We start from the raw sequence: 12,642 nt of genomic DNA, 5'->3' as shown, positions 1-12,642 counted from the left end.
AGGTGGCAATGGCTGGCGGGAGCAGGGCATGCAGCTCCAGTCATGCCGATCCCACAGGCAGGAGGAGACGACCCCCCTAAACCCAACACTCCTAGTCACGTTTGGGTCGGGTTGTGCCACTGAGTGACCCCTACTCAGCTGGGGACCCCTTCAATCCTGCGCAGCCGGAGGCTGAGCCCTCGTGGGGGATGGGGACGGTTACGCCGCTCCAGGCACACAGCCCCACAAACAGCAGGAAAGGCAAGGAAGAGGCCAAAGCAGCACAGTAGGTGCTGATTTCATGCCAGGAGCTCCCAACCTCCCCTCCCCCCAACACAGCCCAGGGGCCTTTGCCAAGTGGCAGCCTGCTGTCAAAGATGACTCTGTGTCGAGCCAGCCCCTCGGACACCAGCCCTGAGTGAGCACACACCAGCACAGCAGCACCAGACGCCCAGGAAGCTGCCAAATCCATTGCCTCAGACAGTCTGCTCATGCTCCAGGGCCCTGCTCCTCCAATGAGCAGCCAAGCTGGGAGGGCGTTCCTGCTCCAGCTGAACAAAACAGGAAGCTGGGGGCTGGCTGACTCCTGCGCCAGGCTGTGCGCTCCAGCCCCCTCGGAGACGGACAGCACAAATCCCTCCCTCCAGGCCACAAACAAGCCACTGGGGCCAGGCTCACAAGTCACCTGGGCACCAGCACCCCACCCCGTGGAGGCCAGGCAGGGCTGGACTGTCTCACCCCACTCCTCAACACACAGCAGCTGCATCTTTACGTCAGCGTCTGCAGAGTGGCAGGAGCCTGGGGAGGGACTGGTCCCCTGCAAAGCCAGCTCCCTATCCCCAGCGCCTGCAGAGCCTGAGCAGGGCCAGCGGCTTTGCCCGTACGGGCCAGGCTAGGAGCTACAGGTGGGGCAGTTCTGGTGCCCTCTCTGAGCTCTTTCTAAGGGCCCTTTGGGCCACTGCCCTCCCTGGATACAGTCAGGGCTGAGACAGCGCAGCTATTGGGGGAGGGAGGGGGTATGGGAGAGAAGAGGTTTGCGGAGGACGGACTCAGCCCCTCCCCGAACGGGTAACAACCCAGTGGAGTCCAATCAAAAAAGAATTAAACCCAGCCAAGGCCTCAACAGAGTCCCCAGCGCAGCCCCTCGCTGCCCCCAGGCCAGGAACACAGCGGGGCTGCGCCCCATGGCTCTGCACACTCCGAGCAGAAGGCTCACGCCTAAGCCATGTGCAGAGCCGCTGGACGTAAAACATGCCAATGGCTATCTACACCCTTCCTGAGGGGCTGGAGGAGCTGAGGCCTGTCGCTCCCCAGCATCCCAGCCCCAGGGTTTGCTCCTGACAGGGCTTGCAGCCTGGCCACTGCAGTCTCTGAGCCCCTCTTGGGCAGGGGACAGCCCCACTCCCTGCTGGTCAGAGACCCAGAGATGCCCCTACACAGGATCGCTCTTGGCCAGCTCAGGACCTGCGGCCTGCCGCACAGGACACACAATGCAGCAGGCCTGTTACTGCCCTGGCAGCGTGAGGAGAACGCACGTCTCCATCCACACCCAGCGAAGGTAACCGCACAGTTGTGCGGCGCGTCTGAAACACTAGCCCAATATCCTGCAGCCTCCAGTGCCCCCTTCTCTGAGTGTCACCTCAGGACTCCCTCCCTTCAGAAGCAGCAGCTGAACACCCCAGGCTCCTCAGGCTCTCCCCACAACATGCATGCTGTCAGCAGGACAGCCGGGTGAGCTGCCCCAACGCACCGCACTGACCCTTCATGAGAGAGCATGCAGCCTTGTGATGGGTGTCAGCAGCCCGGACGCCACTCCTGGCAAGCACGGCCCCTTTCTGCCTCCCTACTGGGTAAGTGCGCAGGTAAGAGAGACACAAATCGGGGCTCAATCCAAGATGATCGCCTTTCTTATAGCACCTCCTACAAGCAGGAAGCCCCCCAACTCTGGGTCAGGAATCCCTGCCGCTTATCAGGGTCTCGTGGACAGGCCAGCAGCCCCACTAACCCTGCCACCTTGCCACTGTTACTGTGAACCAGCCTGTCCCAACCTGGGGAAAGGCATGCAAGTGACAACTGACCATCGTCATGCCGGCGCTGTCCCCCACCAAAGGGAATGACACGAGAACAGCCAAGCCAAGCCAGTCCTTCCCATTGCAGGATTCCTCGCAGCCTCCCTAGGACAACAGCACATCTGCTTTCCCATGGCTCTCCAGAGAAAGCCCCAAAGGGCCAGAGAGAAGCTTGGCATGATTCTCAACAGGACACGGCGGATCCCAACCCTGACCCTCACAGATTATGCAAAGAAGTGAGAGCAGCGAGCAGGAAGGATGCAGCTGAGGGGCCCAGCTCTCTGCGGGAAACACTATTGTTCACAGCTCAGCCTGTTTGAGGTATCGAGGAACTTTGTTCACATAGCACTTGGACCTTCCTGTCACGCAGGGAAATGCAAAGAGAGGAGAATTTCCAGGTGCTGGTATTACCTGACACTGCATTCATAAGACCATTACTGCAGCACTGTACCCAGCTCTGGGCTTCTCATGCTTCATACAGGATGCTCAAAAACTGAAGAGGGTTGAGAGAAGAGAACAGGAATGACTCAAGGGCTGGAAACCCACCTTACAGTGAGAGAGAGGAGCTCAGGCTCCTTAGCTTAGAAAAGAGGTTAGGGGGTGATTCGATGACCGGCCACACGCCGCGCAGTGCGGAGAATGGTTCTGAAAGCAGACAGCTCTTCAATCTGGCACACAAAGGCAGAACTTGCACCAGTGACCGGAAACTAAAGCTAGAAAAATTCAGGTGGGAATAAGGTGCACGCACTTCAGTGCAGGTTAACGACCATCGAATGGAGGGTTCCCTGTCACTTGGGGTCTGAGACTAGAGGAACCATCAGCTCCTGTTTGACCACACACTACTGGGTGGGGCCTGAGCCATGCAGGTCAGACTAGATATCAGAAGGGCCCTGCCCAAGAACAAGGGCATGAAGCCAGGCTCCCAAGCCCAGGCTGAGGAACCCAGCTCCGGGACCACACAGCTCCTCATTTGAGTTTTTCAGTCTTGGCCTGTGAATCTATGAAATTTGTTCCCCAGAGCTGGTAGGGGGAGTGGTCACGGGAGCCCCTAGGACCTCTGCAAATAGGGACTGATTCGCATATGTGGTTTTTAATAGCTTCCAGGGGAGATGAAGTCAGATGCAGCACCAGGTGCTACCTGACACTGCCCACACACATTCTGTGGGAGCCCACACGATGACAAGGATGGTCTCAGCCCAGCTCTCAAGGCCAGGTGCCCATGTCACAGTTACCACGGTGGCCAGAGCAACGTGGAAGCGACACTTTGGACCCAGCACTGCCACAGCTCGGGGGCAACAGAGGCCTCAGGCTCCAGGGCTGTCAAGCCAACACTTCCCCATTTAGATGGGATTCAAGCTCCAAGTGCTCCAGCTCGCTGGATGCACCAACACCACAGTGCACATCCAGGAAGACCCTCCAGGGCAGGAGTCGTGAAGCTTAAGGCCTGCAGGGAGCACCAGATCATCCGGTCTGACCTCCGGTATATCACAAGCCACCACCACCACCCACATACAGAATACAATGACATGCCAGAGGGAGTAAACAGGAGAAGCCGAAGTGCACAAATATCTGTGTCCTAGTGGGCATCAGCAGCTCTGGGGAAACTCCAATCTATAGAGGCAGGAGAAGCAGCCAACTGTCTTATTCCCCCAAAAGCCCTTAGAGCCCTGCAGCAAGGCATGAGGAGGACTCTAGTGCATGCTTCGGCCAGCAGCCCAGACCACCAGGAGCTAACAGATGCAGGAAGAGAAGGTGGGAAGAGTTTCCCAGCCCACCAGGAGCCCAGGATAACAGCACTGTTGGCTTGTTTTGAGCAAAGGAAAACAAGGCATAAAAGCCCTGAAGGCCCAGCCAGAGGGGCCAAGAGGAGGAAAGGCCAGGCTGGAGTCTGTGGCTACAGCAGGGAAGAGCCCTGGGAACACAGCAGTGATCACCGAAGCCGCAGCGCTAGTGCAGGCTCGGGAGCTGGGCCTGCGTTTCTCTCTCACCATATAAAGAGACAGGGGATTTTGCCTGCCAGACCTTACACACAATCCCACTGTCTCAGCCTGCGACACAGACCGAGCAGATCAAGGAGGGCGGTGCGCCGCAGCAGGGGCACTGGGGTCTGTGCAGTTCAGTCCCATAGGGAGAGTAACACACTGGCCTTTAGCACCATTGGCAACATGCACAAGGCCCACTACCAGCACATGAGAGCGAGGGCTAGGGGTAACTCTGGGGAGGGTCAAAGCGGGACAGTACCTCTCTCCTCACCTTGTCCCTTGCCCACTGCAGCCGTAGCTGGGGGGCATTCCGAGATTCTTAGACTCCAGGGCCAGAAGGGACCATTGTGATCAGCCAAGGCCTCAGCTGCATAGTGTCCAGGTCTGGGTGCCACATTTCAGTAAAGATGTGGTCAAATTGGAGAAAGTCCAGAGAAGAGCAACAAAAACAACTAAGTATCAGAGGGATAGCCGTGTTAGTCTGGATCTGTGAAAAGCAACAAAGAGTCCTGTAGCACCTTATAGACTAACAGACATATTGGAGCAATGCCCCTACTTATACAGCCCAAAATGCCATTAGCCTTGGCAACAAGGGCACACTGCTGACTCATATCCAGCTTATCGTCCACTGTAACCCCTAGGTCCTTTTCTGCAGAACTGCTGCCTAGCCATTCGGTCCCTAGTCTGTAGCAGTGAATGGGATTCTTCTGTCCTAAGTGCAGGACTCTACACTTGTCCTTGTTGAACCTCATCAGGTTTCTTTTGGCCCAGTCCTCTAATTTGTCTAGGTCCCTCTGTATCCTGCACTACCTTCCAGTGTACCTACCACTCCTCCCAAGTTAGTGACATCTGCAAACTTGCTCAGAGTGCAGTCCACACCATCCTCCAGATCATTAATGAATATATGACTATATAGGATTATAGTCAATGAAATGATGGATTCACACTCCTGTGGCTCTTTTGGGGAATGTTGATCACTAATTTGGCTCCTGAACCACTGAAGTCTGAGTATCACTGGTCTGGACAATACTTAGTCCTGCCTCAGTGCATGGGATGGGGCCAGATAACCTATCATGGTCCCTTCCAGTCCAACATGTCCATGACTGTAGTCTGACCTCCTTTATAGCACAAGCCAGAGAACTTTCCCAAAATAATTTCTAGAGCAGCTCTTTTCAAAAAGCATCCAGTCTGGATTGAAGTATTGTCGGTGCCGGAGAACCCACCACGGCCCTTGATGAATTGTTCGGTGGGTAACTCCCCTCGTCATTAAACATTTCTTGTCTGAATTTGTCTAGCCCCAGCTTTTCCAGCTACTGGATCGTGCTGTACCGTCTCTGCTAGACTGAAGAGCCCATCGTTAACTGTTAGTTCCCCACGTAGGTACTTAGAATGGGATCACGTCACCCCTTCACCTTCTCTTTGTCAAGTTAATAGATTGCGCTCCTGGAGTCTGTCACTATAAGGAATATCTTCTAACCCTTTATTAATCCTTGTGGCTCTTCTCTGAATCCCTCTCCAAGTTATCACCAACATCCCTCTTGAATTGTGGGCATCAGAACTGGACACAGGCTTCCAGCAGCAGTTGCACCAGTGCCAAACACAGGTAAAATGAGCTCTCACTTCCTTCTTGAGATTCCGGTTTACGCATCCAAAGATCACGTTAGCGCTTTTGGTCACATCATTGCACAGGGAGCTCACATTCAACTGATCATCCACTCCCACCCCCAAATCCTCTCCAGGGTCACTGCTTCCCTGGAGTCCCTCGTTTGCACCTCGCTACATTAAACAGCGTTCAGAGGGCGTGCGGGGCGGTTCATTGGTGCATTGTCTCTGGAGGAGATCCATAGGGGGTATGTCACAGACACCCCCCCCCCAACATCCACAGGTTGTATCAACAACTTCTAACTCAGAACACGCAAGGGACACTGGGGCAGGCAGCTGGCACTGGGTCACCTTGCTGCTGCAGGGCTTGGGGAGCCCACAATCCAGCCCCTCCCGCGCTCGGGACTGCTGTTTGGGGGACGGTGGGCAATGGAAGGGGAGAGTCGATACCAAGGGCCCCACTGTAACGCTGGGAAGCTGGGACTGAACAGGCAGCCACCTAGCCACAGGGCCGGCCCCACCCAGCCTGACAGCAGCCCCCCCAGAAGCCCCCTCCACACCCCGGGACAGGGCCCCCCCTTCCCAGACAAGGACCCCCAGCACAGCCCCCCCAGGAGCCCCCTCCACACCCCAGGACAGAGCCCCCCCTTCCCAGACAGGGACCCCCAGCACAGCCCCCCCCAGGAGCCCCCTCCACACCCCGGGACAGGGCCCCCCCTTCCCAGACAAGGACCCCCAGCACAGCCCCCCCAGGAGCCCCCTCCACACCCCGGGACAGGGCCCCCCCTTCCCAGACAGGGACCCCCAGCACAGCCCCCCCAGGAGCCCCCTCCACACCCCGGGACAGGGCCCCCCCTTCCCAGACAAGGACCCCCAGCACAGCCCCCCCAGGAGCCCCCTCCACACCCCGGGACAGGGCCCCCCCTTCCCAGACAGGGACCCCCAGCACAGCCCCCCCCAGGAGCCCCCTCCACACCCCGGGACAGGGCCCCCCCTTCCCAGACAGGGACCCCCAGCACAGCCCCCCCAGGAGCCCCCTCCACACCCCGGGACAGGGCCCCCCCTTCCCAGACAGGGACCCCCAGCACAGCCCCCCCAGGAGCCCCCTCCACACCCCGGGACAGGGCCCCCCCTTCCCAGACAGGGACCCCCAGCACAGCCCCCCCCAGGAGCCCCCTCCACACCCCGGGACAGAGCCCCCCCTTCCCAGACAAGGACCCCCAGCACGGCCCCCCCCAGGAGCCCCCTCCACACCCCGGGACAGAGCCCCCCCTTCCCAGACAAGGACCCCCAGCACGGCCCCCCCCAGGAGTCCCCTCCACACCCCGGGACAGAGCCCCTCTTCCCAGACAGGGACCCCCAGCACAGCCCCCCCAGGAGCCCCCTCCACACCCCGGGACAGAGCCCCCCCTTCCCAGACAAGGACCCCCAGCACAGCCCCCCCAGGAGCCCCCTCCACACCCCGGGACAGAGCCCCCCCTTCCCAGACAGGGACCCCCAGCACAGCCCCCCCAGGAGCGCCCTCCACACCCCGGGACAGGGCCCCCCCTTCCCAGACAAGGACCCCCAGCACAGCCCCCCCAGGAGCCCCCTCCACACCCCGGGACAGGGCCCCCCCTTCCCAGACAGGGACCCCCAGCACAGCCCCCCCAGGAGCGCCCTCCACACCCCGGGACAGGGCCCCCCCTTCCCAGACAGGGACCCCCAGCACAGCCCCCCCAGGAGCCCCCTCCACACCCCGGGACAGGGCCCCCCCTTCCCAGACAGGGACCCCCAGCACAGGCCCCCCCCGTCCGGACCGGACGGTGACACCCCCCGAATCCCCGGCCGGGCCCCGCCCCCTCACCACGTAGGCGGCGCCGCCCTCCCCGCCGCGGCTCTCGGTCTCGGGGATGGAGAAGTGCATCGTGCCGCGCGCCGCTAGCGCCCCTGCGCCGCCGCCATGCCGGGCCGCACCACTGCGCCACCCGCCGGGGGGGACAGGGGGCGGTTGGTACGGCCCGAAGGGGAGCGTGGGCGGGGCCTCCCCGCCGCGGCCCTGGGACGTACCAAGCGGCCTCTGCAGGGGGAACCGCCGTCTGCGTGACTGGCAGGCCCGACTCGCGGGGGCGGGGCCCGGCTCGACACCTCGCTCCACTCGGGGCATTGGTACGGCCCAGGGCGGGCTCCCCGCTCCGCTGGGCGCTGCGGCACGTGCCGGAGGGAGGCGCTGGCGGCTCCTCCCCTGGCCCCCCCCCCGCCCAGAGAGCCTCCCCCGCCCCCTCTTCAGTGCCGCTCGGCACCCCCCGCCCCGCCCCCTGCACCCGTCCCGTGCCATGCACCCCCTGCCCCCCACTGACCTTCCTCTGCACCCCTGCAATGCACCCCCCGCCCCCTGCACCCCTCCCCCTGCCATGCACCCCCCGCCCCGCCCTCTGCACCCCTCCCCTGCCATGCACCCCCCGCCCCGCCCTCTGCATCCCTCCCCTGCCATGCACCCCCCGCCCCGCCCCCGTGCGCCCAGCGCCCCTCCCCTGCCATGCACCCCCGCCCCCAGCGCCCCTCCCCTGCCATGCACCCCCTGCCCCGTCCCCGTGCCCCCAGCGCAACTCCCCTGCTATGCACCCCCCCCCCGCCCAGAGAGCCTCCCCCGCCTCCTCTTCAGTGCCGCTCGGCAGCCCCCCCCCCCGCCCCCTGCACCCCTCCCCTGCCATGCACCCCCCGCCCCGCCCCCGTGCGCCCAGCGCCCCTCCCCTGCCATGCACCCCCCGCCCCGCCCTCTGCACCCCTCCCCTGCCATGCACCCCCCGCCCCGCCCTCTGCATCCCTCCCCTGCCATGCACCCCCCGCCCCGCCCCCGTGCGCCCAGCGCCCCTCCCCTGCCATGCACCCCCGCCCCCAGCGCCCCTCCCCTGCCATGCACCCCCCGCCCCGCCCCCAGCGCCCCTCCCTGCCATGCACCCCCTGCCCCGTCCCCGTGCCCCCAGCGCAACTCCCCTGCTATGCACCCCCCCCGCCCAGAGAGCCTCCCCCGCCTCCTCTTCAGTGCCGCTCGGCAGCCCCCCGCCCCGCCCCCTGCACCCCTCCCCTGCCATGCACCCCCCGCCCCGCCCCCGTGCGCCCAGCGCCCCTCCCCTGCCATGCACCCCCCCGCCCCGCCCTCATGCCCCCAGCGCCCCTCCCTGCCATGCACCCCCTGCCCCCCACTGACCTTCCTCTGCACCCCTGCAATGCACCCCCCGCCCCGCCCCCTGCACCCCTCCCCCTGCCATGCACCCCCTGCCCCGCCCCCGTGCCCCCAGCGCCCGTCCCCTGCTATGCACCCCCCCCGCCCAGAGAGCCTCCCCCGCCTCCTCCCCCGCCTCCTCTTCAGTGCCGCTCGACAGCCCCCCGCCCCGCCCTCTGCACCCCTCCCCTGCCATGCACCCCCCGCCCCGCCCCCGTGCCCCCAGCGCCCCTCCCCCTGCCACGCACCCCATGCCCCGCCCCCTGCACCCGTCCCCCTGCCATGCACCCCCTGCCCCCCACTGACCTTCCTCTGCACCCCTGCAATGCACCCCCTGCCCCGCCCCCAGCACCCCTCCCCTGCCATGTACCTCCCGCCCCGCCCCCGTGCCCCCAGCGCCCCTCCCCTGCCACGCACCCCCTGCCCCCCACTGACCTTCTTCTACACCCCTGCAATGCACCCCCCCCGCCCCGCCCCCTGCACCCCTCCCCTGCCATGCACCCCCTGCCCCCCACTGACCTTCCTCTGCACCCTTGCAATGCACCCCCCCGCCCTGACCCCAGCGCCCCTCCCCCTGCCATGCACCCCCTGCCCCGCCCCCGTGCCCCCAGCGCCCCTCCCCCTGCCATGCACCCGCTGCCCCCCACTGACCTTCCTCTGCACCCCTGCAATGCACCCCTCCCCTGCCATGCACCCTCCGCCCCCGTGCGCCCAGCGCCCCTCCCCTGCCATGCACCCCTGCCCCCCACTGACCTTCCTCTGCACCCCTGCAATGCACCCCCCCGCCCCGCCCTCTGCACCCCTCCCCTGCCATGCACCCCCCGCCCCGCCCCTGTGCCCCCAGCGCCCCTCCCCTGCCGTGCACCCCTGCCCCCCACTGACCTTACTCTGCACCCCTCCAATGCACCCCCCGCCCCGTGCCCCCAGCGCCCCTCCCCCTGCCATGCACCCGCTGCCCCCCACTGACCTTCCTCTGCACCCCTGCAATGCACCCCCTGCCGTGCCCCAGCGCCCCTCCCCCTGCCATGCACCCCCTGCCCCCCACTGACCTTCCTCTGCACCCCTGCAATGCACCTCCTGTCCCGCCCCGCCCCCAGCGCCCTTTCCCCTGCCATGCACCCCCTGCCCCGCCCCCGTGCCCCCAGCGCTCCTCCCCCTGCCATGCACCCGCTGCCCCCCACTGACATTCTTCTGTACACCTGCAATGCACCCCGTGCCCCCAGCGCCCCTCCCCTGCCATGCACCCCCTAGCCCCCACTGACCTTCCTCTGCACCCCTGCAATGCACCCCCCGCCCCGCCCATGCCCCCAGTGCCCCTCCCCTGCCATGCACCCCCTGTCCCGCCTCCGTGCCCCCAGCGCCCCTCCCCTGCCATGCACCCCCTGCCCCCACTGACCTTCCTCTGCACCCCTGCAATGCACCTCCTGTCCCGCCCCGCCCCCAGCGCCCTTTCCCCTGCCATGCACCCCCTGCCCCGCCCCCGTGCCCCCAGCGCCCCTCCCCTGCCATGCACCCCCTAGCCCCCACTGACCTTCCTCTGCACCCCTGCAATGCACCCCCCGCCCCGCCCATGCCCCCAGCGCCCCTCCCCTGCCATGCACCCCCTGTCCCGCCCCCGTGCCCCCAGCGCCCCTCCCCTGCCGTGCACCTCTGCCCCCCACTGACCTTACTCTGCACCCCTCCAATGCACCCCGTGCCCCCAGCGCCCCTCCCCCTGCCATGCACCCGCTGCCCCCCACTGACATTCCTCTGCACCCCTGCAATGCACCCCCCGCCGTGCCCCTAGCGCCCCTCCCCCTGCCATGCAACCCCTGCCCCCCACTGACCTTCCTCTGCACCCCTGCAATGCACCTCCTGTCCCGCCCCGCCCCCAGCGCCCTTTCCCCTGCCATGCACCCCCTGCCCCGCCCCCGTGCCCCCAGCGCCCCTCCCCCTGCCATGCACCCGCTGCCCCCCACTGACCTTCCTCTGTACACCTGCAATGCACCCCGTGCCCCCAGCGCCCCTCCCCTGCCATGCACCCCCTAGCCCCCACTGACCTTCCTCTGCACCCCTGCAATGCACCCCCCGCCCCCATGCCCCCAGTGCCCCTCCCCTGCCATGCACCCCCTGTCCCGCCCCCATGCCCCCAGCGCCCCTCCCCTGCCATGCACCTCCTGCCCCCCACTGACCTTCCTCTGCACCCCTGCAATGCACCTCCGCCCCGCCCCCGTGGCCCCAGCACCCCTCCCTTGCCATGCACCCCCTGCCCCCCATTGACCTTCCTCTGCAGCCCTGCAATACACCCCCTGCCCTGCCCCCGTGCCCCCAGCGCCCCTCCCCCTGCCATGCACCCCCTGCCCCCCACTGACCTTCCTCTGCACCCCTGCAATGCACCCCCCGCCCCACCCCCAGCGCCCCTCCCCTGCAATGCACGCCCTGCCTCCCACTGACCTTCCTCTGCACCGACCCCCATTCCACCTGCCCCCCACTGACCTTCCTCCGCACCCCTGCAATGCACCCCCTGCCCCGCCCCCATGCCCCCAGCGCCCCTCCCCTGCCATGCACCCCCTGCCCAACACTGACCTTCCTCTGCACTGACCTCCATTCTGCCTGCACCCCAGTGACCTTCCTCTGCACCCCTGCAATGCACCCCCTGCCCCGCCCCAGTGCCCCTCCCCCTGCCATGCACCCCCTGCCCCTGCACCCCAGTGACGTTCCTCTGCACCCCTGCAATGCACCTCCTGCACCCGCCCCCGTGCCCCCAGCACCCCTCCCCTGCAATGCACCCCTGCACTCCACTGACCTTCCTTTGCACTGACCCCCATGGCCCCTGCACCCCACTGACCTTCCTCTGCACCCCTGCAATGCACCTCCTGCACCCACCCCCGTGCCCCAAGCGCTTCTCCCCCTACAATGCACCCCCTGCACCCCACTGACCTGCACCCCTGCAATGCACCCCATGCCCCTAGTGCCCCACCCCCTGCACCCCACTGACCTTCCTCTGCACCCCTTTAATTAACCCTTTGCTTTAGTACCCCACCCCCTGCATCCCCACTGCTCCCCAGTGCCCCTCCCCCTGCAATGCACCCCATGTAGCACCACTGCCCCGCACTGCCTCTTCCCCTGCAATGTACCCCTCCCCCTGCAATCACCCCCTGCACTCCCACTGTCCCCTAGCATCCCTCCCCCTGCAATGCACTCCCTCCCTGCCCCTATGGAATGTCCCCCTGCACCCCACCAACCCTTCCTCTGCACCCCTGCAATTAACCCCTGTGCCCCTACCAGCCCTCCCCCTGCAATCACCCCCTCCCCGCCCCATTGACTGTCCCGCTGCACTGCCCCTCCTCCTGCAATAACCCCCTCCCCACCTCATTGAGCGAACCCCTGCACCACCTCTGCCCCCCAAAGACCCTCCCCTTCACTCTGTGCGATGCACCCCAGGCAGAGGTGGTGCTAGCCCATGGAGGACCCTAAGCAAGGATCTGTTGAGGTCCCCCACAACACATACAAAGTGAATAAGGGGCCCCCTTGCACTGCTCAGGGCCCTAAGGAATTGCTTAGTCCGCTTATGCCTAGAGGCAATGGCTCTGAGCCCCTGCACCGCCCCAGTGACCCTCCCTTCAGCAACCCGCCCCCAGTGACTGACCAGAGAAAGGTCTTAGGCCAGTAGCTGGACGGTGACACAAGAGAAATGCAGACTGGAAATAGGACACAAGTTTGTAACAGTGAGAGGAATTAACCCCTACAACAATGTACTGAGGGTAGTGGTGGATTCCCCCTGCACTGCACGCCAGACCCCTGTCCCTTCGTGCCCCCTGCACTG

General features: G+C 65.0%; 1 protein-coding gene across 1 annotated transcript in view; it reads right to left on the bottom strand.

Annotated features, from left to right (window-relative positions):
• SNX17 (sorting nexin 17) overlaps positions 1–7,593 on the bottom strand; it is a 43,283-nt gene extending 35,690 nt beyond the window's left edge. Inside the window, exon 1 of the mRNA XM_050951122.1 lies at positions 7,479–7,593. Within this exon, the coding sequence (XP_050807079.1) occupies positions 7,479–7,538 (60 nt within the window). The 5' untranslated portion in view covers positions 7,539–7,593. The remainder of the gene's footprint in view (positions 1–7,478) is intronic.
• Positions 7,594–12,642: the final 5,049 nt, after the last annotated feature.

This window comes from Gopherus flavomarginatus, chromosome 4 (assembly GCF_025201925.1).
Source record: "Gopherus flavomarginatus isolate rGopFla2 chromosome 4, rGopFla2.mat.asm, whole genome shotgun sequence".
In the NCBI taxonomy this organism is placed as follows: domain Eukaryota; kingdom Metazoa; phylum Chordata; order Testudines; family Testudinidae; genus Gopherus; species Gopherus flavomarginatus.
Note: the sequence above shows the minus strand (reverse complement) of the source record. Positions and strands in the feature narration are given on the sequence as shown.